This window comes from Apostichopus japonicus, chromosome 8, assembly GCF_037975245.1.
Source record: "Apostichopus japonicus isolate 1M-3 chromosome 8, ASM3797524v1, whole genome shotgun sequence".
Taxonomy (NCBI): Eukaryota; Metazoa; Echinodermata; class Holothuroidea; order Aspidochirotida; family Stichopodidae; genus Apostichopus; species Apostichopus japonicus.
In genome coordinates, this window is record NC_092568.1 from 36,453,590 (window position 1) to 36,480,570 (window position 26,981).

Sequence of the window (26,981 nt, forward strand, 5' to 3'; positions counted from 1 at the left end):
ACGATGAGCCTTCTAAGACATTCTAAAATGTTATTGTACCTGACGTAACGTCTGTGTTTTTTTCTTTTTTCAACACTTCACTCAAACCAGAAATTCCACTTGAAGAAGCAGTACTCAAAAGAAAGAAACATTTTTCATTTGAAATGACGAAAAATTAGATAAATACATAAAACTATATTAAAGCTATTCTCGTTGTCTACTTTAAAAATGGATGTCGCAGACCCACGTACAATACGGAGCTAACAATTACTAACCATTAATACCTGGTGGTGTTTTCTACATTCTTCAAGGTGATCTAAGTAGTACTGTGGATTTCACCAGATTATACCTTCCATTCCCCCCCCGCATCCCCCTCCCCCTCCTCCCCCTCCCATGGTCGTTGGTCTCTCACTGACACCACGATGCATTGGCCAAACACTTGGCTCTAAACCACGCCCTCATCAGACCATCATTTCCCCTCCCTCCCCCTCCCCCTCACCCCCTCCCCTCCCCCTCCCACATCCCATAGTTGCTGGTCTCTCACTGACACCACGATGCATCGGCCAGGCACTTGGCTCTAAACCACGCCCTCATTAGACCATCATTTCTTCCCAGACTTGAATCATCATCATTGTTAAAAGTCCTTGCCTCTTCCTGAGTCTGTGAGAATAAAAGTTAATAGGAAAGGAAAAGAGGTCTTTTAATACTTTTCCACACAATCTGCAACAAAAACACCTTAAATATAAATCAGTTTGTGCTGACTCTTCTTTGAGTCAAGTTGAGTGGCTTCATTATCAGATGTGAAATATGTTAGATTCCTCATCAAGAATTTGTTCCAATCTTCAGGATTTTACACTTTATTACTTTCAGGTTAACAATCGGACAGATACATCTCCAATTTCATCATTTAATTTGTCTCACCAGTATCTTTTTTCTTAAATAAAAGAATTAAATATTTGTAAGATACCGTACCACTGGTCCAAGATGGAACCATCTACAATTCTTTCCATTTCTAGTATATGAGCAGAGACGTCAAATTTGAAAAATACTTTTTCCATACACAAGAGGCCAAGAAAATTAGTATTTCCTACACAAAATCAGTACTTTTAACATGTAATAACTTTACTAGAAGAAATACAGCTTTATATGACATGTTTTCACTCAACCCTTAATGATCAGTTGCAACAGCTTTACCTAAATTTTGGTATTTAGTATATTTAATCCTAGAAATCTTTGTAACACAAACATTTGGATATTTTACTTCCACTAAGGGAGATCTGACAGTAATAATACACCAATGTAAATTAGTCATAATTTATGATTTTTGGTTACTTATTCTTACATTCAGTGTATTGTTATGTGGAAGTAGGAGTTGCATGTCTGAAGATATAAGAAGCCAGGATACTACTAAAGATGCTTCATTGTCTCAGACAGGCATTGTTTCGAAAAATTGCAGGTGCGCACAAAATCCAGACTAAATAAATCTGAAAATTCAGACTGGTTACAGCCAATCCTCAAGTGACAGTATTTCTCAAGAGAACCGTTTTGTACACAGTGTAATATGTCGAACAATGTCATCATGCATGATAAAGCCCAATGAGTGACGCATCTTGTGGACTGGGGAAACCCAATGGTTAGAGTTAACCCCTAGGATTGATCCTAACCTTAACCCGAGAAATACTGCATCACATGTAGTATCATGCAATACATTGCTTCTTGAGGCAATGCAACTTGCCATATTATAACTTGTCTTGAGAGATGAACAAAAATTGAGGTCTTGGGCTGGTTAGCATGTCTATGAATATTCATGAGAGATCTAGCATCTTACCATTGGTTCAGGGTACACCCTCCTAGTACTCCTCCTATTGTGATGCTCCAGGAAAGCCTCTTTCAACATGTACTTCTCTTCTTCAGTCATACACTTCAAACAGAGTTTACACTTCTGAGTACAAAACAGAATCAAAATAAAACAAAACTGATAGCAAAGTGCTTATCCATTAAAGAGCCTGTGTAAGAGAATGGGTACAAGTAAGTGGGCCAGACGTTTCGATCCTAGCAGGATCTTCATCAGAGGCTACTTGTCGTTCAGCCTCTGAAGCAGATCCTGCTTGGATCAAAATGTCATGCCCACTTACCTTTACACATACAAAACAGAATGAGAAACATTATCATTTATGTTAGAATAACTCTAAGCATAAATTCTAAATGTCTATAACATATAACCATTCCCTTTAGACAAACACTAGTTATCCTTTAGAAAATGTCATAACATTTATTACAAATAATCTACTAAAAATCAATATGGAGTAACATAAAGGAGGGTGGAAAAAAAAACCAGAAGCCAGTTGCCATACAATATGGTCAAAATTCAAAATAACTGACTATTGTAGACCAAGTAAGTTAAATCTGTCCAAGAATTAAGTGAAATCAGAGGTTTTCAGCTCTTATTAGTAGTATTCCCTTGGTGGCATCAACCATGTCATTCACTGGTAAGGATTTTATAGTATAGAATTTTAATCACATTTTTTTTCAATGTGTAAAAGTAAGTTGGCCTGACGTTTCGATCCTAGCAGGATCTTCTTCAGAGGCTAAATGACAAGTTACAGTAACAGAGGGGACAAAAACACGCACAGAATACAGACAGGTTAATGAGCACGGTGAACACAATGAGATGGATGAAAGGGGATTATAAGTAGAAAGCAACAGGAGAAGAGGAGAGGAAGGAGATAAACTGTGGAGGGACAAAGAGAGGATTAAAGGCACAGGGTGAGGAATAAACTGGAGAGGGACAAAGGGAGGGACAAGAGGGACCTTCCAAGAGATGAGCGAACAGCACTCTCCTCACTGATGTCTCGCAGTGACATTATCATCAAGCCAGCCGACAAAGGTTCTGCAGTTGTCATCCAGGATCGACAGGATTACATCAAGGAAGCCATGCGTCATCTCTCCAACAGTGATATTTACACTCTTCTTGATTCTGATCCCACAGATATTTTCTCCCAGCAGATAAAACAGACCATCACTGATATGTACCAGCGGAACCAGATCTCTAAGAAGGCTGTTTCTTTCCTTTCTCCCACAGACTGTAAGGCAGCCAGGTTTTATCTCCTGCCCAAAATTCACAAGCCTGGTAACCCTGGTAGGCCTATCATCTCGGGCAATGGGTCCCCCACCGAGAAGATATCCTTGTTTGTGGACCACTTCATCAAACCTCTTGTTCCTCAGATTAATTCTTATATCCATGACACTCCAGATTTCCTCAGGAAACTTGAAGATATCAAAAACCAAATCCCCAGTACAGCCATCATCGGTACTTTCGACGTCACTTCTCTGTACACTAACATCCCTCATGCTGAAGGTATCGCAGCCACGTGTGCAGCCCTGTCTAAGAAGGTCCACCCTTGTCCACCCATCTCTGACATCAAAGCTCTCATGCAACAGGTTCTCACCAAAAACAACTTCACGTTCATGGACAAGCATTACCTTCAAAGACACGGGACAGCCATGGGAACCAGGATGGCTCCTTCCTATGCATGCCTGTTTATGTCTAGCCTTGAAGAACGCATGCTCAGTACGGCTCCCTGTCGTCCCCTTATCTGGTGGCGCTACATCGATGACATCTTCTTCATTTGGACCAGTGATGAGGATAGCCTGCTCACCTTCATCAATCATATCAATTCTTTCCACAGCACCATCAAATTCACCTCTGATTACTCTCACCAACAGGTTAACTTTCTCGATGTGACTGTTCGCAAGGAACACGGTTCTCTCTCCACAGACTTATACACCAAGCCCACAGACACACACCAGTATCTCCATTCTTCAAGCTGCCATCCCCGTCACTGCAAGTCTGGAATTGCCTACAGTCAAGCACTACGTCTTCGTCGCATTTGCTCTAACAATTCCTCTTTCATTCGCCATACAGATGCTTTGGAAAAACACCTTATTGCCAGGGGCCATAGTGCCAGAAGGGTGCGTGAAGCCATTCAGAGAGTCCGCTCCCTTTCCAGATCATCTACTTTGGCAGTGAAGGACAAAAAGGGACGAGATTGCGACAACAAGCTGCCCCTCGTTGTTACTTTCCACCCAAATCTTCCTCCCCTTCAGAAAATCACCTCTAACAACCACAACATTCTCCTCACTTCAGATAGACTCCAACGAGCCGTCCCTGAAAAACCCATCATCGCCTACAGACGACCACGCAACCTACGAGACCTTCTTGTACGTGCTGCTGTTCCACCTCTAACTTCTAACCCCACACCCATTCAGCATGGTACCTTCAAATGTGATCGTACTTCGAGATGCATCGTCTGCAGCCACCACATTGTTGAATCCAATTCCATCACCAGCCACAGCATGCAACTCACACACAAGACTAAGGGTCACATCACTTGCACTACCACCAATGTCATCTATCTGATCTCTTGTAGAATTTGCGGCATCCAGTATGTTGGCGAAACCAAAACCACCCTCAAGAAGCGTTTCTATGGTCACAGATCCACAGTCAACACCATGAAGACTGAGACCCCAGTTGGAGAACATTTTAACCTTCCCAACCATACCATTTACGACATGTCCCTACAGGGGATTGAATCCTTAGGTAGCCGTCCTGACCTAGTACGTATCAGCAGAGAGAGGCTCTGGATGCAACGCCTTCGTACCATTCAACCTCATGGGCTGAACATTCAGGAAGGACATGACTAACTTTCCTCTGTTCCCTACTCCTTCTCCCCTTTCTCCCTTCCCCCCCCCCCCTTTCACTCTTCCTCTCACAGCTCTCTTCCCCTCCATTTTTCTTCACACCTTTCTGTCTTTGTCCCTCTCCAGTTTATTCCTCACCCTGTGCCTTTAATCCTCTCTTTGTCCCTCCACAGTTTATCTCCTTCCTCTCCTCTTCTCCTGTTGCTTTCTACTTATAATCCCCTTTCATCCATCTCATTGTGTTCACCGTGCTCATTAACCTGTCTGTATTCTGTGCGTGTTTTTGTCCCCTCTGTTACTGTAACTTGTCATTTAGCCTCTGAAGAAGATCCTGCTAGGATCGAAACGTCAGGCCAACTTACTTTTACACATTCTATTACACAGGCTCTCTAGTGGATAAGCAGTTTGCTAACAGTTTTATTTCATTTTTTTTCAATATCCAGAAAGAACAGTCTTCCTCTGTGTAATATAGACACATAGATGTATGAAATGAAAAGACATTTTATTTTACAAATTTTGAACTAGTAAATCAGCTCTGCCATCTTGCACCCCTTTAATAATTGTATTTTAATGAAGTTGAGCTCTACAAGACATTGTTTTATACACTGTGAAATATTTTCACAACCTACTGTCAAAGCAAAAGTCACCCAGTATAAACCATAGAGAAAATGGCCAAGTTTGAGACCATTTGAGATAATCTGTTGACCCCTTGAGACAATATTTTTCACCATTTGAGATAACCTGTTGATCCCTTGAAGTTCAGAGGGTGAAAACTGATAAGGGCCTGCTAAGTGTGTTAAAGTGAGTGTGTTAGATATTATCAACAGATTGAAGCAGATTTCATTTCCTGGATGACTTTATGTGTTTCCTTGAAGACCTATAGAGCCCCTTCACAAAACCAAACTGAATTGAATTTGCCCAAAACTATGTTCACAAAAAGAAAATCATAGCATTGGAGCATTTACAGGTGAATTGTAGCTTTAGTTTTGGAGTTTTCATGTTTAAAGGGTTTCCAGACTTTGGCACCTGTTGACCTCATTTGACCTTTGACCTCTACCAATTTCGACAGGTTTTTGCACTCACCAAGCTGGATCTACATACTAAGTATAAAGTTCAACGAAGATGTACTTCTCGTGTTATCGTGTTTACAAGATTGTCAGACTTTGACTCAAATGTTGACGGCAAATGACCTTTGACCTCCACCAGTTTTAATAGGGTTCTTTACTCACCCAAGTTGGATCTGCCAACCATGTATAAAGTTCAACAAAGATGTACTTTTTGAGTTATCATGTTTTACAAAGTTTTCGGACTTTGACCTCTGTCGACACCAAATGACCATTGAACTTCACAGAAAACAATAGGGTTCTTATACTAAATATTAAAGACATATCTACATACCAAGTATGAAGTTAATCCAACATTAACTATTTGAGTCACAGTGTTTACAGGGAAGTGTCAGATACACACACATACTAACACACCATTACCAACACACAGATTCCTTCTACCTTCGGTAAGGAATCAAACCAAAATGACAATGTAATCCAAACATTTGAGGTCTCAATTTTCTGATTCTGACTTATGTTACTTTATTAATGTTAACAAAGGAACAGCAGAAGTATGGTTATACCGGGAGACTGTCACAATCCATGTATTACTACTAACAGCCAATGAGGGACATGAATCTGGGTGTTATGACAGGCTATCAATACTGACTGTTTTTGGCTGACAGTCTCCTATTATCTATAAATGATATATCATACGCTGATTGAACACTAGTCATCAACACAACGAATATCAGCTTATACTGCCACTGTTATCATTTGGATGCTCGTCGTTCCTGCAGGCTACAAAGATCATTTCTGAACGCAAAGTGAAGCAAATCTATCTCTTCAGCATTCAAGATTCAAAACACCGCTATGACCTTGTTAACAAAAGAGGAATCACTTGAGGTATAGGCTTCCTTTGTACTTTGGGCAATATTTACAAGGCCAATAATATGAGAGCTCTGAGCTATACTTTCTGAGGAACTTGATGCATTCGAAGCAAACGGCTGAGCAAGACCGAGAATTATTCAACGTTGTTGGAACAATTTGGTTGGCTTTCATCACTTTGAGCATGAACATGAGGTGAAAGGGGACATAAAAATGGTATTTCAATCGTGCAAAGAGGTGATCGACATTGCAGCGATACAACAGTTAATACTTTCCTTGATTCAGCTGGTCTGACAGAAAAAATATGACCCCTCTGTCAGATAATTGTTTGAGTATTAACGAAAGCTTTTTTATAACGTACAAATGATAAAACAAACATTGCCATTCAAAGCTTGCTTTCTTATTGTACAGGAAGTGAAAGTGGTATTTTGGGTTCACTTCATCCTTCTCGTTCATTCACCCTTCCCTTCCGAACATTTTTTTTTTTTACAATTTTAATAATTACGACCAGTTGAGATATGTTGCGGTTATGTCAAAGTGTATGATTCCGATTACTTTGTGGTAGTTAAAGAAAATGTGGATCATTCTAATTACTTTGAGAGAGATGTAAAATTTCACCAGTGGTAGCTAGCAATTTCCAAGATTAATGATACAGGAAACAGTAATTGTCGCAGAGAGTTGTCCAAATAAATTTCACAGACATTCTTTAACAGTTTCCTAAATCACTATATAACCCAATGAGGTATGCTATGCACAGCTTGCATTTTCAATGTAAGATAGCAAATTGCATCATTCTGTTGAAGCCATCTGTAAATACAATATCAGGATATTAACCGCTCAATCTAAATAGAGAGATCTAAGTAACTTGCTAAAAATAATCTAACTACTCTTGAAACTCCCCAAGTTTGTTACTTCTTAAACCCAACATAGAAACTTTGCTGTGTCCCACAACGGTACCGTACCGATTTCCTGAGATAAGAGCACAATTTCAAGCTGAATATACACTTAAACAGCTTATAGCAAAATACCAACACTCAAAAGTTTCTTTTTTATCTTGTATTATTACACATCAAGTCTAAACGTCTGCCTGAAGTCATTCTAAATAAGCATCACATGACTGTACATAGTTGCACACTTCAAGCAAAACTTAAATAACTTTCCTATACTGCTGTGTAAACTTGTTTACAAAGCATCTACAGTTAATAGATGGCGCTATTCATAAATAGAGCTAGAGTGCAAACACACTGATATTTAAATCTCCTGCCAACCTTGGAAACATGGTTGATATCGAACAGTTGTTGACTACTTGCATATGCAAATAAAGTTACCTGATGGTACGTTGTGATTTGCAGCTGACAGCCGATATTTGCGCTTGATGCCATGATGACGACCTGCATTTGGCTTAGCTGGCATCATTTTGAGAAAGTCATGAGTTTTAAACTATAGAAATAGGGAAAAGCCAGAGATGGCTAGCTGGTGGTTGTTTTAGCATATTGCTGTATATTACTCATGACATACCCTTGCAGTATATGCATAGCAACGATGAGAGTGTAGGTTATGTTCTAGTTATGAAAAATGCAGGCAATTCACCTCTACAGCAACGATAACAAACTATGTAATTCTCTAGTTTTCATAAATGCAGGCAACTCACCTCTTCAGCAATGATAACAAAACTATGTAATTCTCTAGTTTTGATAAATGCAGGCAACTCACCTCTTCAGCAATGATAACAGTATACTAGGTAATGTTCTAGTTATGATAAATGCAGGCAACTCACCTCTTCGCCACAAACTTGACAGGCCTGACTAGAACATTCTTCCATTTGGACAGCCACCTCTCTATCGCTTACTTGAAAGTCATTCATATGAGATTGTCTGTAAACACAAAGGCAAGACATGAAAATTGCAAAAGTACAGATACTTTATGAATTTATTTAGATAAATGTACAATAGACAACAAGAAAAATGAATGTTGCTGTCAAAACCCCCCAAAAGAAATTAAATTAGAAGCCAGAATATTTTTAGGAAGCAGAAAAAAACGAAAGAGGAAAGAATTTCTAACGTCTCTGAACGTGGTTTCTACAAAACTGGCCATGTATTTCTATTTGAAGTGTGTAAAAGTAAACATAAACAATTGGAGAAAACACACAGGAAATACAAGAATAAAGTGAAATGGTACTTTGAGTTTTAAGAGAAGTCAGTAACTTAAAATACAAACTTTGCTATTCAACATACAGTATAGTGCAATGTAGTGCAGCTAGGCAAAGTATATTATCAGTGATGGCAGCATTCAAAAACTCAGAGAGCTTGCTTTGGTGAGCACTCATAGAATAGAAAGTGACTTTAGAAACCATGGAAGAGTAGGTCCTCTATTCATGACTTACCTCCCCTTGAGACTGAAGGGAACATTCCTAGCGACACCGGCCACGCTCAGCGTGTTATAAATCACCTGTTCGTACAGATGTTTATTACCATCGAAATGAGCCGATGATAGATTGGGAGACATATTCACCTGATATAAAAATGATGAAATACGGAGGAAGATGTAATATCCATGTTTGTTATAGATAACATGTAGCAAAATGGTACTGTATTGTATTGTTTTGCGTTGTTTTGTTTTATGTTGTATGTATTGTAATGTACTGTGTTACGAAGTCTTAGAGAGGTTTTGTTTTTAAAAATGAATCTAATACGTGTCTCTTGGTAACAAACTGTATTGCATCGTAATAGTATCACATTGTACTGTATCATGTATTGTATCGTTTCTTTTGTATTGTTTGTATTGTATTGTTTCAATTGTATTCTACGTATTGTATTGTTTCTATTGTTTTGTAATATATTGTACTATATGCATAGTATTCTATTGTATTTCATGCATTGTATTGTTTCTATTGTATTATATTGTACTGTATGCATAGCATTGTATTGCATTTCATGCATAGTATGGTATTGTTTCTATTGTATTGTAATATTTGTATTGTATTGTATTGGATCACATTACATTGTAATGTACTGTATGAGGTTGTTGTTAACTTATAGGCTAATTTCATATAGCTACAAACTTAATGCACTTGTATATTTCACATCATGGTTACATAAATACACAATGCATATCTTCAAAATGAAATGCAAAATTTATAGACTACTAAATACACGGTTACAGAGAACTAACTACATGGTTACAGAGATAAATAAATATATAGTTACAAATTGATATATAGCTTTAATGACCCCTGACCCTAGCCCTCTAAAATCATCCCACCAGTTCCTCACTATACAAATAATATCTCATAACATTTTGCTAATGCACTATTCCAGAGAATTTCTTCAACAGAAGCGACTGAAATGATACCTCCCATCACATAGCCCCCTGAAATGCTTTTATGGTTCTTTTCCCTTATTGCTTTAACCTCTAATAATAACCATCATAGTTAAGCCAATAGCCACAAAAAGTGGGACTATAGCATCCATAATATGATCCCCTCCCCATTTCCCCCGAGTTTAAAACTCCAAAGAGATAAACATTATTTCTACCGAGAGGAGCCACACAAGCAATCTCTCACCTCCATCAAATAGAGATTGAGATCTTCGTCCAAAACAAAGTCACATCTCATCAGTTCAAAGAAAGACCTAAGAGAGGGATGAGATGAGATAAAGCTTAAAAAAGTAGAGAGCATTCTCATATGGGTTGCTAGGTAACAAAAATTGGAAGATAACAAACACTGTCCTTCAATTTCAGTTGATCGCTCATGAAGACAAATCACTCTTTTAGGAAGGATGCGATGGATTCCATGTATAGTACCAATCATTTGCAGGTTGCAAGTACTTCAAAAGTATCACAGAAATGATGTTTTAAAGAAGCCATAGCAGCCTGCTGTGGTGATATCCAATTGAAAAACAGTCACTGGAAGGTCAAAACTACCAAACCCTTCTGTCACCCCCCTTCCTCCCTCCCTGTGATGGATTCCATGTATAGTACCAATCATGTTGGTTGCAAGTACATCAAAAGTATTACAGAAATGATATTTGAAAGTAAGCCATAGCAGCTGTGGTGATATCCAATTGAAAAACAGTCACTGGAATGTCAAAACTACCAACCCCTACTGTCCCCCCCCCTTTCCTACCTCCATCCCCCCACCCATCATCAGTGACTGAAATGTCTTACATACGAACACCAACTGGAAAACAACCCCCCCCCAAACAAAGCAAGCATGATATTGAAAACTCACCTCTTGTTCGTCATCTTTTCCATCGATTTGATCAAGTTCGAATGTTTACTCAAAAAAACACCGGCGATCGCTTCGTAGATCTGTCTTTGTATTATATTTGGATCTTCACCTAACAATTCGAGATGAGAGGAAGATTTATTGGAGTTATTGAAATATCACTGTAATATTTATACATTAATTACTGGAACAATTCATACTGGAGACAGTCGTGTGAGATCTATAAGTGTTTCAAGGAGCTATATTTGGATTGGCACAAAGTCAAAAAGTTGAAAGAAAGAAAAAAAAGAAAAAAAACTTACAAATTTTTTGGTTAATTTTAATCAATATTCAGGCAACAACTCCTGCCACAAGCTCTATCTTTGTCAACAAACCTTTGACCTCAGAGCCAAAGTATTAATGTTGTTTGGAATTGTTTTATTTCCTATTGAAAGCACAACAGAATTTAACGAAACAATAATTTACAGTAGTTATTCAATCCTCCCCTTCCCCAACCCCTATTCATCTCCTCTCTGAAGGGGACAAAAATAGCCTTTTACCTCATTCCAGTTTATTCGCAGTAACAAACAAATCAGGACAAGATTGATGACTTGCAGAGAGAAAAAAATAGGCATAAATTTTTTCACAAGAACATTAATGTCAGGTTCATACTAGTGTCAACTTATACAATGTGAGTATAGCTTTACTTATGCCCAAATATCCACACCCTGGCTAGGGAATATACATAGCAAATATTCTAGTCTTTGAAGGATGTGTACGCAGGACCGTGTGTTCTTTTTTCACAGAAATGCACTTCTTATTGGGATAAATCATAACAATTAAGCCTTTCTATGAAAATAAGGTGTTTGATAGACCTGAAAATTTAATAGTCAATAGCTACTAGGTAATATCAATATAGATATATAAAAAATGAATATTCAATAGCTGCTATTATGACTCAGTATGGGATGAGAAATGAATATTCAATAGCTGCTAGGTGATATCAATATAGATATAAAACAATGAATATTCAATAGGTGCTATTATAAACTCAGTATAGACATGAGAAATGAATATTCAATAGCTGCTAGGTAATATCAATTTATATAGATATAGAAAAATGAATATTCAATAGTTGCTATTATGACTCAGTTTATATATGAGAAATGAATAGTCAATAGCTGCTAGGTAGTTTCAATATAGTTATATATAATGAATATTCAATAGTTGCTATAATAAACCACCCAGTTGGGACAATTTTTTCTATACTGTAGTGTCATGTCCTGCTTCAGAGCACTCGTATCGTCGGTAATGAATTTTCGTGACGGAACGAATTCAGATGATGTGATCCGTCAAATTTTTAGCTGTAGCGATATCATTGCACGCTACTCTTTGTAACTTACATTTTCCAACTAACTATTCCAAATGAAAAAAAAAAAATGTTCACACGAGACAAAGCACTCCACAACTGAGTTAAAACCCTGCGGACGACAACGAAAGCAAACAAGTCGACGATATGCCAATTTGAAAACTTGCCATTGCGAGTAAAAGAATCGAGTAGGACTTTGACTTTAACCCATCTCCTGCAACAAGCAACAGAATAAGTTTCATATCCTACAAATAAAAAATGTTGAAACACTTCCACCGGACATATCCGGCAACATAAAATCACTCCTTCCATCCCTCTCTAAAAAATGATTTACGACCTATCGCCTCCTCCCATGACAGTGAAACATTCGAATGCATCGGCGAATATGTGACGGCAGCATGGTTCGGTGATTTACGGTTGTTTATTTTCAATCTTGATGTGAGGGCCGTGGCATCCTTTACTCTTTTAACCGAAAACTGCAAGGCTACATTAAGTCACTGTGGCATTTTATGCTAGCTACTATACCATAGCTTGGCGAGATGTTTTTTTCTTTTTGTTTTTTTTCTTGTCTTACAATGTAACTTCCAAACACTAAGGTTATCCCTGTGAAACATTATGATGTGATTACTGGCAAGATTAATGCGAATAAAAGCATATCGTGAAATGTTTAACTGCAAGCAGATTATTTCCCTTGCTAACCGAACTTTGCACTTATCAAACTTCATTGGACATCAAGTTGTAAATTTTAACAATTATTACGACAGGATTATTAGATAAGGATCCGTTGCTCTCCCTTGATCTGGTAGATGTTAAATATCCCCTCGTAGGAATTTTCTCTCTCTTCCCCTTTTTATATATACATTTTTAAAGCAGGTCGTGGGATTGTATTGTGAAGTTTCTTTGTCGACACTGTTACTCTACGGTAATGCCCTCTTGTTAAGCTTTGAGATTCAATCTCAAATAAGGAAAAAAAAAAAATTTAAGTTAAAATAAAATTTTAATATTAGTTACATGCATCGACTCAGAAACAATAAATTTGTTTTTACTCTCTCGCTCTCTCGCTGTTATTCTCAATTTTGAAACCTATATTACTGGCTTCAGTCAAAGCAGGTAATAAACTGCACCACTGATGGACTTTGATATCAAACATTTGTTACAATCGATGGCAAAAATTTCTTTTAGGTAAATCTCATTTTGAGAGCAAATCATAGACTACTGTTTCAAGCTTGAACATGGTTGCAAATCGACAACCTTTGGACGGAAATTGTGAAATGTTTTTTTTCTCCAGACTTTTTGAAAGTTTGCACAGAATTTACTAATTGTTTAACAGCCCTCATGACAGATAGTTCAACACCAGAATGCCCCAAGTTCTTAATAGATGTGTGTGGGTGTGAGCATGTGTGTGAAAATGGAGGGGGTGGGGGGGGGAGAGAAGGAGAGGTCAGTATGTGTTCACAATGAGGTCTTTTGTATACATTTTTATCTCAGTAACAACATATGGCCCTAAAATAAGAATATTTACGTGAAAAAACTTCAAAATTTATTAGGACACTGGGCGGTGAGTTTTTAGTGATTGAAGGTATCTGGGACTCCCCCAACCAATCAAAATGATATTGCCAAATGGATTTTAAGTGTGAAGGAGAGCTAGGCAGTGATGCTTTTTAACACAGTGTATTATGACATCTGAAGGCCAACAAATTTAAACATCATCAAACAAGTATCACTGCATTTATGGTCTGGTAGTTAGAAACTTGAATCTCAGCTGTCTTTAAAGTTACAGTCAAAGTTGAAAGTTTACGGTCTTGTACCAAGGCAAGGGTCGTCTCACACAAACGACCTTACAACATTTCACCACCGGTCATTGGTAACTTGTGGCACTCACACACCCAAGTGTGCACAATTCAAAACGGTCGCTCCGGGGGCACTAAAGTTTGCCACATCTACATGTCCTCTGATGGAATTCCCAAAGGGGACAGCCACAAAGCAGTACACACAACCAATATTTACAACTTACCTTAGTGGCAGGTTCCCATTTACACACCTGGGTCAAGAGAGGCTATTAAGATAAAGTGCCTTGCCCAAAGACACGTCGTAATGATCTGATTAGAACTTGGACCTGCCATCCTTAGATCGCAAGTCCGTAGTTTTAGGACATTAATGTCATTTACGAAACTTCAAAGCAGAAACAAGGGAATGGTATTGTTTTGCCTCTGTGTAAGGTGTTAATATGTTAACCACACAAATCAGAGGGCCCTGACATAATGCAGCTCCCTTCAAGGCAATTCCACAATAATTTGAAACTTATTTAGTTTTTTTTTCTCACTATTCTATCATAGATACAGTAAGTTTTAATGGGCCTGTACATACTAAAGAGGCACAGAGTAAATGTAACCGTACCTTCACTTTTCAAGTAGCTATTCAAAGTCTCCTTGAAGCTCATGTAATGTTCTGTGTAATATTTCTTCAAAGAGGGCATCTGGACAAAGGGAGAGAGAAGTGAGAGAAGAAAAGGTGCAAGAAAAGTTTGCCAACAGGTCTTCAAAGTTCATTAAAGGTCCAAAAAGATGACTTTAATCGAATAATCAATGGCAATTTGCATGAAAGAGAGATGAAATAAAATAAAAGAAAAAGAGAAAAAGGAATGGAAAAGACAAAACAATAGAAACGGAAATTAGTTTACAAGATGTTAGATAGGAATGCCAACACATATTCATCCAATTATCCATATCCTCGGGTTACGATATATCCATAGGTAATGTTCTTATTCGTGGAGGATATGTGTTCTTTTGTTCACAGAAATATAACTTTCTGTAGGATATATCCTAACAATTAAGCCTAACTGTTGTAGTGCATAATGCATTAGCAATACACTGAATATTCATATATTCACAATATAAACCAATCAGCTAGTTGGGATAACTTCTTAGTGCTAATACCACTCTGTACAGTACATTCATGTCAAGATTCAAAGCAATCATACGGACAGTATTTATACAATACTGAACCTTTATCCTAACACAAATTAGACAGTCATACTTGCTCATACAGTTGGTGCAAAGTGAGTTGACCAATGACCAGTGACACAAAAGTTTCAGTTTATAAAAAGAAGTTGTTCTGACCAGGTGAAACTACAAAGTGCAAGCAAGCGCTTACCTCCCACACGGGAGTGTAGTCATCTCCGACCACGTATTTGTTGACATCCTTGAAGTCGATAGGATTGTAGTCTTTGGGACAGAATCTGACCAGCAGATCGTCGTGTAAGATATAGACCCTCAGGGGATTCACTGACGTAAGCGTAGCGTAGATTCCAATGTCAAATTTTCTTCCGTCTATGAGGTATGGATTTCGGATGTATTCCTGAACGAAGGTGTCCTGCTGGTTAAGATCCAGCTCTAAAAAAGGAGAACAAAGAAAATAAAGATGGTTTAGGCAACTCAAATGATCATATCTTATTTGTAGAGAAATTGCGTTTAGATCATAAAGTAAAGTGTATCTATAGGTTTATTGCCTTAGCCAGTTGCAGTGGTGGGTTGTGCCGTTGGGGGTGGGGAGGGGGAACTAATACTTGCAAAAGAGAGAAGCGATGGCTGCACAATAGTTTAGGTCTGTTTCAAAAGTACTGGTAACCCTTCCCATACAGCCTGAGCCTTGAACCTCCCAACCCCTCCCACCCACCCACCCCCCCCCATTGAGATTAAATAAGCACTTTTCACCATGAGTAATAAGTGAAACATTTATGAATTAATTATTCACGACCAGAGTTGCCGGCCAAATTTACAAATGTTCAATTAAAAAGTCTGATGCTTTTGTTTTCCATACCAGCAAGTTGCTACATTTACTTCTCTTAACTTTCCTTTCAAGCTTACTAGCCTCAATAAACACTGTCATGTTTTTCTAATGTCCTGTATATAAACACATGTACAAAGTATGTATATGCTTGTATATGCACGAATGTGTATGTTTATATATGAAATGGAATGACACACAGTTTTGCTTGAGCTAGGGTATCCAGTATTAGAGGGGGGTGTGGGGGAGGGGGGGTGGGGGAGCTTACAGTGCTACATTAGTTATTAATGGAAATGCAATAATGGGAAATCTGAGACAGATACACGTGGAGTGCAGAATGTATCACAGGGAAGGAACGGTTATTGCAACTCACCCTTTACCGGTTTCACCTGGATGCCTCGGTGAGAACTACTTTTCTGGACCCAAAGTTTCTCAGGATTCTGACTGGCCTACAAATAAACGAATAAAGAACACTCGTTAAACACGAAAATGGCAACTGAAGTATATAGTTCAGTCAGGTGAAATGAACCAATCACCTTACAGCAACATGGGTTTCTTCTTCACTGTTCCTTCTGAGCAAACAGAGAACGTCTCCTTTTCAAGAAGGGTTCGGGAAGGGGGGGGGGAGGATAAGAGATGGAAGGGGGCATTACTGATATTCATCCCTGATGACAATTTTTGTAACACTTTTGCTCATATTCTATTTGGTGTGTTTAAAATAACTGTGTTACAATACCATCAACAACCTTCTGTAAATATGTGCCTTATTGGATCTTAGGTTTGCACACATTTCCATGAGCTTGCTGTAATGATATGACAGTTGACACAGATTGGTGAGAGAGCCATGTCTCCCAGGTAAACCGGATGAAAGACATATTTTACAGAATTTCTAAGTTTCATCGAATTCTATTCATATTTGTGAAAAAACCCAGTCTACAAAACACAGTCCAGGCTCAATTGACTGCTTTGAAGCTGAAGTGTGTGTGTTGTAAGTGTACCTCAATTTGACCAAGTTATGTGGTGCTTACACATAATTATATGCAGGCCTACCTCTCAATTTAGTTACAATGAGGTCTAAGTGGTTACATCCATCCTGCTACTCCTAGTTTATCATGTTTGCTAAAACTTTCTATCCAATTCAGAAAAAAAAAACAATGTACCCCTCAAATGTAGCTAGAAAAATGTGTCTGATTCTGTCCATTTAAATTTAACGGCTATTAGTTTATCATCAATTTATTTTAATCCATCATCTAATACAGAACTTCTCGTCTGAAAGACGTAATGCAATATTATTGTTTCAAAATTTTCTGGTTAATAACCCATTTTCATCTTTCTTAACTACTTTTATTTTTGATGGATCAAACAATCAGATAATCCTAAACTCTTCGTCGAAGGTCGAGCATGGTCACTGACAGAGAGTGACAAATTGTAAGTGTCACTTAACAGAGACTTTTGAGCTGGATTGTAAATTTTTAAACATTCAATATATATTATTCACAGATAATCGAATACCACTAAATAGTAGATGTCTGTACAACCATTTATCTGATGCTACCGATCAACTGATAAACAGCTTAAACCAATAGTCTTTTTATATAATTTTTTTAATATTAATGTAATATTTTAAAGATTCATAGTAAGACCTTTAGCATCTTTGCTTTATTTCATCACTCCTTGTAAGATTTTGGTCGACTTAAAAGGATTTTTTATACAGTTGCTGAAGTTGATTGCCTAATAGCCTAAATTGCTAAAAAAAAATGTTCTGACTACAGTTATATGGGAAGACCATATCCTCATAGCATCTTTATTACAAACATATGAATTTTTCAAAATGTAGGATATTTGATAAGTGCAGGGGAACACAATAGAATGGATGAAGTCATCAAAGCAAATCAGCTGGAAAATGTTGTTGTTTTTCATCATAATGTTCGACAATTTATCAACAGACGAAAAGAACATTTTAAGAAGAAAAAAAGAGAAGAGATATATTTTGATGAAATTCTATGAACAGATAACTCTGACATCTTAGCAAACAAGTGTATCAGGATTAAATAGATAAATTAACAGCCTAACAGGAATATTATAGTAGCCTCTAGAGGTTAGGCTTTTTGAAAAGTATTTGCTCAGATGACATCACAGTCCCATTACCGTGTTCCTACTTTCTGGAGTAGTTGAAGTCAACCTTATATTCAATCAATCATATCTCAAGTTAGGGGTAAGATACTGAGATGGGGTTTTCAACTAGCAGTGTGGATTTTTTTTGGCTCATCAAAATAAATTTAAACATTGTTTTGTCACCAGAAAAATCCTTTCCAAACTGAGACAATATGGCAATATTTTCAGGTACGTAATGTTTTCCCTTAACATTTCATTATGGTAGGTACCACAAGATAGCGACCATTTCAAAATGCAAATTGCAGCTCAAAGTGATGCAAATAGTCAGCATTTACAATATTGCATCAGACACTTTCAACAGATCAGATACAACCTTGGTAGAAACGGATCCATTTCTGATTTCACACTTGTAATTTTGACAGAATGGAAACAGAATATGATCATTTTAGAACTGTGAGCTACTTCAAATTTCATTTTTGGCCTTCCATGGTTTTACTGGTCTGATTAAAGTAGTCCATGGCCTTGACATCTGTTGGCTAGTGAGAACTCTTTGTGTTTACACTGCCCCAGATCACATGACAGAGTCAGCATCACACACTTGCCAGTATTTGAAGTATATTTCAGTAAATATGAAGTGGAGAGAAATCTATAACTTGATGGAAGGGAATATTTACGAACACACAGAACAAAAAATGATGACTTAGTTTTTTGTTGGGTTAAGTGGTTCTGCTTTTGTGTCTGTGAGAACATACTGCTAGATTGTCAAATTGGAGAAGTAAAGTCAAATGTGCTCTGGAAGCGTTTTTCTATCTCTGAACAACCCAGGATCCCAGAAAGAGATAAGGCAGGGGACTCAAAAGGAGACAAAAAAATTATGTTTTGAATTTACCAAAAATAAATTTCTACTGATATTGTTTGCACATACAGGCACTGTATAAGGCAAACATGCACTCCACATATATGTTATTCATTAAAAAGCTTCATTTGTTTCCAAAACTTTGGTATTAAAGGAAAATATATTTGGAAAACTACTATATGAGACGAAATGGCCTTGAAGAAATGATTGAGTTGAAGAGAGAAGACCACTCCCACTGGTAGGAATTCATAAAGTAATGCAAACACACACACACACACTCGCACATTATAACTTGCACTTGTGTACACACAAATTAGTATATAAGTATCACAATCTTGGAGTTCTACGGAAAGCTAATATTTTAAAGGCCGGCATTAACTTAAGTCTGCAGTAACGCCTTTAGGACAACTTTCAAGGTGATAGTTTTAAGAGTGACAATTTTCTCAAAAGGGCTGGGTGTTCAAGGGAGGTGTTGACACAACAGTTGGAACAGTTGTACAGACCACATTCTATATAAATTATAATGTCAGGTGCAAAATATCATATCTATAGTTTTGAGAAAGACGATTTTCTCAAAAGGCTGCAGGGTGTTCACTGGAGGTGTTGGCACAACAATCGGAACAGTTTTACAGATTCACATGATATGTAAATTATCATGTCAGGTGTAAAATAGCATATCTATTGAAACTTTGGTGTTTGGTGTTGGGAAGCTTTACATAACATAGCAATGTACAGTAGGCTTGGCTCAAATTCATGATTCGTTATACACAAAATTTGAACTAATATGGCTGCAGCCAATAAATTGTCAAACACATTATGAAAGAAATGTATTGTGACTAATAAGATATTTTTTAGCATGAATATAAGAAAGAAAGAAAGAGAGAAAACAATTATAGAATGTTCACTCAGTGATACTATTATGGGAAGGTTGTTGATATCTGCTAGATTTAAAAAAAAAATGAAAAACACATATTGTGGTTTTGACAAATGTTGCATGCTAAACTTTGGATATATCTTAAACATTTCGACATTTAACAAATGGATTACATTTGATCTCCAATAAAGACTATCAAAGAAGTCGTTTCTTCAGAGGGGGGTGACCATGGGTCTTTTTCTGGCTCTTTCAGAGTTTAAGGGACTGTGTAGTGACAAAAAATATTACTTTATATTTGTATCTTGACAAATACATTACACAATGCTTGGTAAAACCTCATTTGAATATCTTTTTGCATCTAGCTGTAAATCAGGGTTTTGTGGACCATGGATCCCCAACAATTTGCAAGTGGACATGCTGCCACCATTTAGCTATAATTTTATTGAATATGAGCAATGCTCTAATCCTGTCCCCACCCTCCCTCCCACCTGCAACCCCCCCCACAATCTCAATGTTGTTGTTTTGAAGGTGACTTTATTCTTTACAAAAATAAAACCTCCGATGTAAAATGAACAAAAGTAGATAGACTGTAATATGTCATTATGATAAATCTTCTTCAAAAATGTTTCTTCATAATTTCCAAATAATTATCTTGTTGCTGATTCTCTCATTGAAATGAGGTTCAGTTCAACATTATTCGTAAACTGAATAGCTTTGCTATTCTCTGAATTATAAGTTTCTTTAATCATTTTATGCAATCTTTTAGCATGAATGTTCTATTTCTCTCCACCGATGAACATCTTCTTGAGTAAAGAAAGACATTTTCGGCTCGATTAACAATCTGATGTAAATTGCACTCTATTGTTGACAGCTATAAATTATACAAGTTCAGTTAATTATTAAAGCTTGGAATCTTCATAATGATGAAGTTACATTTTCTCAGAATGTGTTTTTTTATCCAATGTTGCAGAAAACTTTGCTACCTGTATTTGACATTCTGCCACAGGACATTTATAAAAAAATGGTTTTCATTTTTATTACATTTGGATTTTTAGAACCAAAAAAAGCCTACAGCATAAATGCATTGACTTTTATTTGTTGCATTAATGTTTTAAATGTTTTAATAATAATATTAATTATAATCAGAACTTTACTTTTAGGCCACTTAAGCGACCACAAATGTAGGAGAAACTCGCAAGGGCTTATGGATTACAACTGACATGTCGGGTGGCTTCCAATTCAACATTTTAACTCAAATTTAGAATCTTTTCAATTTAGAAAGTCATTTCAGATGGGAAAACCATGGATTGCTCTGGGATGAAAAAACCCACTTTACTAAGACCTGGCCGGGTATCGAACTTTGAACCTCCTGATTGCTAAGCGTCATTGCTTAAAATGCCACCACCTTTATCCACTCAGCAACAGCACCAGTTAATGCTTTGAGAAAACTTGTTACCTCATAAAATAAACATATAAGCACTACTATATATATGCTAGACTCAAGCTACTATATATACTATATGCTAGATTCAAGCTACTATATGAATAGATTCAAGCTAGATAGATTCAAGCTACAATATATGCTAGATCCAAGCTACTATACATATGCTAGATTCAAGCTAATATATGCTAGATCCAAGCTACTATATATGCTAGATTCAAGCTACTATATATCCTAGATTCAAGTTATGATATATGCTAGATCCAAGCTACTATACATATGCTAGATTCAAGCTAATATATGCTAGATCCAAGCTACTATATATGCTAGATTCAAGCTACTATATATGCTAGATTCAAGCTAATATATAAACTAGATTCAAGCTACTATATATGTGCTAGATCCAAGCTACTATATAGCTAGATTCAAGCTACTATATATGCTAGATTCAAGCTACTATATATGCTAGATTCAAGTTATGATATATGCTAGATCCAAGCTACTACATATATGCTAGATTCAAGCTACTATATATGCTAGATTCAAGCTGCTACATATGCTAGATTCAAGCTACTATATATTTGCTAGATTCAAGCTACTATATATGCTAGATTCAAGCTACTATGTATTTGCTAGATTCAAGCTACTATATAGCTAGATTCAAGCTACTATAAATGCTAGATTCAAGCTGCTATATATGCTAGATTCAAGCTACTATATATTTGCTAGATTCAAGCTACTATATATTTGCTAGATTCAAGCTACTATATATGCTAGATTCAAGCTACTATATATGCTAGAATCAATCTATTTTCATCAACAGTATCCTGGAGATAATGATTAATCTTCACAGACCCCCCCCCCCAAATTACTGTTGTGAGTTTTAGAAATGACCTCAGCCCAAACATGATTGTTGGTATTTAATTCAGATTTATTAATATATTATTTATCTGTCATTATTGATGTTATGATCTCATATCTCCCTACATGTAATGTATAGGGAGGTGAGATACTGTACTTCACCCTACACCAGAAATGTGAGGAAGTGTGTGTGAGTGAGCAAAAAATGTGTGCCGCAACTCCACCTAGAACAAAAGTTAGATCAAGTTCAAACTTGGTGGTTTGGTGCCTGACCATGTAAGCGCGTGCCTGTGTGATTGATGATGTCATATGTCAAAGGTCAAAAAATCTATTTTTTTTTAGCCATTCCTGCTTGTCAAGGTGTAGGAAAAAGCCATTAAACCACATGTAGAGAATTATGAGATATATATTAAAATAGGACAGATTTAGTTGTTATGGGTTGAGGTCAAAGGTCAATTGAGGTCAAAAGTCCAAATGAAAGAAAGTTCACAGGGTTAAACAGTGTTTAGGGATCAACAACCCCGTGCCATCCCTACCCCTTCCCTACCAAGAAACCCTTTGTATATGATTGTCACTGTTAATAGTTAATACTGTCTTTGATGCACTTTTAAACTCAAAGACATTCAATGAATGCTAGATTGCTTCTGATCACTACAGTATCTCAGATATCTTGCCAAACCTGAAATGTTATTTTTTTAGTTGTATTTCACTGCTAGTCCACAGTAAAATGACTGAACAATGGAACTCATTAATTTGTTCAGCTATTAAAGATTCATTTCAAATTAAAACAAAAGTCTAAAATTTTTAAACTTGCTTTTAAATGTGTTTTATACTAACATGAGCAGTGTCCATCAGACAAAATATTGAGGATAGAATCAAATTCATTAATTTTTCACTCAATTTTACATTCATCTGGTGAAAAACTCTAGAAGGATGTCTTGTTTTGCATAATAACTAACCTTTATTTTACGAAATACTCATAATTTTGTTAATTTTAGACCGAACGCAAAAGATACCCCAAAGAAGGTACAGCGATACAACATGCAATTTGACAAAGAGTCTACCATGCATCAAATATCTCTTTGCAAAATTATAACTAAATTTTTTAATTTCCAATCTAGGGAGGATTGATTTATAGTAAACTTAATTAAAAATCAAACTGGAACTGATCTACCTCTTCCAAAAACTTGATCTTCTGAGCTGGCAAAGAGAAAGCCTTTGGGATGAACTTGATGTCCGATGTCGCTAAGAAAACTTTATTTGTGATGTAACCGGTCCCGGGGAAATGATTGACCTATGTAAATCAAAGAGAAAGAAAGAACACAAAAAATGATTGTGAAGAAAATTATGGCATGGTAGACCAGAGACCAAAATAAACATTTAACATTACATCTATGAATTATTGCTGTACCTTCTGATGTTGTTCCATGCTACTAATAACACTCTGTAGCTCTATGAATGGATATTCATGAGGTCAGAGTACACAATAAGTATTTTAAACATTACATACATTAATTATTGCTGTACCTTCTGATGTGGTTCGATGCTATTAATGACACCTTGTAGCTCTATGAATGGATATTCATGAAATCAGAGAACACCATTAACATGTCAATCATGGTATGGTATATATACATGTATTAGTTGGAAATTTTATTAATAGTACAACTATCTCTTTTTGGTATTAAATATACTAGGATGATGTTACATGAATAAAACTGTTTGAAACCTTACTGAAAAATCAAATGAGGAAAAAATATAGAGGCAATTCTTAGTGTCAAGTATATTTACAATACTCTGTAGCTCTATGAATGGATATTTATGAGACCAGAGAACACAATAAAACATTGAACTTACATCCATGAATTATTGCTGTACCTTCTGATGTTGTTCCATGCTATTAATAACACTCTGTAGCTCTATGAATGGATATTCATGAGATCAGAGTACATAATAAGCATTAAAAATTACATACATAAATTATTGCTGTACCTTCTGATGTGGTTCCATGCTTCTTATAACACTCTGCAGCTGTGTGAATGGATATTCATGAGACCATAGAACATCCCACGATGAATCTTTATCACCCTGTATGTAGCCCACCTTTTTAAAGATATCAAACACATGATCCAAGTAACCCTTGTTGATCTGAGAAATGAAGGAAAAATTTTGTATTTATTTATAAAGGGTTTTATGCATCGATGTTTAGTGTTAGAGCTATATATTAAAAGATGAGGTCTCCAAGATAATATCCCAGACCCCTCAGATACAAAATTTTACATTTAAAAGAATATGTACTACATATAAAATTTACTATAAGATTAATTACCATTCATTTCATAGTATTTCCAGTGGCATGCACAAGGGGATTGGGGGAGGGGGTGGGGGGGTCCACCTTCCATCATCATTCTTGGAAAATGGTTCAGATGGAGGGTATTTTACACTCAGCCAGGGAAGAACTAGACCCCTTTTCAACCAAATAAAAATATCAAGTGCATTTATTACCACAACCTTAACTTGATAGTTAATTAATAGCTAATTATAGACCTAATTTATAGTATAAATATGCCTAAGAATGCACTTTGTCACATACTTCTAAATTTGTCAAGTGAAAGTGTGAACATGGGGGGGGGGGTGATGGACACAAATAGTAACAATTTTATAATGCTACAACCACATGTGAATTCAGGGTTTCTAGGACCAGATGACTTTTTAAAAATATGGGCTCTGGTTGATATAGGCACATTGGTTTAACCAAAGGGTCACTTGAGTGTATCTAAGAGCTATTTGGATTTCTTTAATCTACTTTAGAACTAATCCTTTTGATGTGCAGAACTAATTATGCATCATGCAACAATATGGGACCGCACTTATGATTTAAGTACATTTATTTTTAAATAAAAAAATGTGTTCTAGAAGGCTTCACTGTCAGTAGTAAATTAATTAAAAGATGGCTCCTGGTTTTTGTGCACCCCTATATGGCCCTTGGCTACAGTTAAATTAGTGTAGGCTATACTCACATTTTTGCCATTTATCCAGAATACAGGGCTGTCACTGTGAGAAGTGCTTTTCCTTTGAACAGTATCACTCATGGAAAACTCATCTTTATGAAAATCCATATGCTGTCTCTGTAGTAAAGAGAGCTCATAGATATTCCACAAGGTCACCAGGACACCAAGTAGAAGTGCTGAGAAAAGAATACTGGCAGGACCTGAAATCCTCATTATTAAACAGAGTCTTTACATAGAGAAATCAATCAAAGAATTGGACCTGTGAATCAAGGATAAATTGAACAATGTGTATTTCATTCATCTACATTATGAATTCTCTGGTTTGTTTCATTTAATGAACCACAGAGAACACTGAATATCACACAAAGCCAATAACACACATAAAATTGTCACAAAAGTTATGTAAGTTTAACATTGTATGTAAACATGTTCTCTGTGGTCGATGGAATGGTATCCCTCTCCTTGGTCCACCTCTCCCATTGAGGGTTCTCAATGCATAGGCTAGGCTACTATACATGAGATTAAGAGCCATGGATATAGCAGGTTGGCCTAGGTATGGTCCGCATTCTGCAAAGGAGTGGAGGGGAAGGGGTGCCAACTATTGATAGACATGGACAATTCTAACAACAAAGCAGAACTTTTGCTACAAATAAAGAGAGATGACAAAATGTACAAACTTTAAGAAAGATGTTTTGTTTTTAATAATAGTGAATTCACATGGCCTAGGTCTATCACATCAATATGAAACTGAAAAAATCAGCTCAGCACATTTTTGGGGGGGCATTTATGCCATAAAAATACCAAACAGAACCCAAATCGTTTGGTTGGTAGAAGATCATTAGCGTAGCCTATAGGCTCGGTACCTCAGTATCTGTCGGCTTACCTTCTTTACACGGAGTTTTCCATCACACGATGAGAAAATTCATCCTCGGTTACCAATGACAATTTTACAAGAAAATTACAGGTATGTACACCACAGGACACCTGGCGAAAGTGGTGTACAGCGACTAGGCCGGATACTGTATTACTGCATATTCTGTCGGCAGTTATAAAATCTACTTTGGCAAACTGTTCTTCTTTCTCTTGACTGACTATAACAAGATCCAGTTTCGCGAGACTTATTGACACAGGCAGTCAATGTTGACCCTGACGTTATACGTTTCGCATGCAACCCTGATCAATGTAGCTTTACAGCTTGAGTATAGTGGCGCTGTGTCACATTGCCCCATAATGAGGATTTGTCAAACATCGCCTCACTCAGCTCCACTCATCCAGAGCACAGAAATCTATACGTTTTTGCGATCCAGAGTAGCTTTCTTACAGTAGAAAGTAGCACGGAAGTTGGGTATTTCTTTCGAAGTTGGCAGCGCCATGTAATTGTGACATATGAAACATGCAATCATCAAAAAACAGGATATTGCAGTTTCTCTGAACCAAAGGCTGAAAGGCATTTGCAAAGCGGTAGGAGCTGGACTGTTTTAGACCCACATGATCTCAGTGTTTAGACCTATCCGCCACATTATGATGACATGGACGTCCAAAGAAATATATCCTGAGCGGGAGAGGGGGGGGGGCAGCAGGGGCAACTCTATTTTTAACGAGAGAGCACTTTTCCCCTCTTTTTGTTTTTGCTTTACCATCCAGACAACTGATATTTGGTAATCCATCTTCACCCGTGATTGGCTGTTTGTAGGAACTTTCTAATAAATATATTTTAAGGGTGTGCCTTTTTCGACCAATCACGAGATTCGGTACATAACATCCCATCATAGTAGCTACTGATCAAGACTCTATTACAGGGGTTCCCTAACTGGGGTGCATGAACCCCCAGGGGGTGCGAGAGTCCATAC

General features: G+C 36.9%; 1 protein-coding gene across 1 annotated transcript; it reads right to left on the bottom strand.

Moving 5' to 3' along the window:
* Positions 1-480: 480 nt before the first annotated feature.
* Positions 481-26,280, bottom strand: LOC139971806 (probable tubulin polyglutamylase ttll-15). The gene is made up of 13 exons (XM_071978554.1): positions 26,015-26,280; positions 25,141-25,390; positions 24,113-24,268; positions 23,295-23,414; positions 16,347-16,422; positions 15,341-15,579; positions 14,585-14,663; positions 10,843-10,951; positions 10,177-10,243; positions 8,998-9,125; positions 8,392-8,488; positions 1,808-1,921; positions 481-639 (listed from the first exon to the last, which is right to left on the bottom strand). The coding sequence occupies exons 2-13, from the start codon at positions 25,342-25,344 to the stop codon at positions 520-522; spliced, it is 1,509 nt and encodes a 502-aa protein (XP_071834655.1). The 5' UTR covers positions 25,345-25,390; positions 26,015-26,280; the 3' UTR covers positions 481-519.
* Positions 26,281-26,981: the final 701 nt, after the last annotated feature.

Excerpts from the sequence above, each read along its gene's own strand:
- LOC139971806 (XM_071978554.1), bottom strand. The coding sequence starts at position 25,344 with ATGAGGATTTCAGGTCCTGCCAGTATTCTTTTCTCAGCACTTCTACTT. Across the intron at positions 10,244-10,842 it reads GAAAAGATGACGAACAAGAG|GTCTTTCTTTGAACTGATGA; the intron begins GTGAGTTTTCAA and ends TCCCTCTCTTAG. Across the intron at positions 8,489-8,997 it reads CCCTTCAGTCTCAAGGGGAG|ACAATCTCATATGAATGACT; the intron begins GTAAGTCATGAA and ends TTGTGTTTACAG.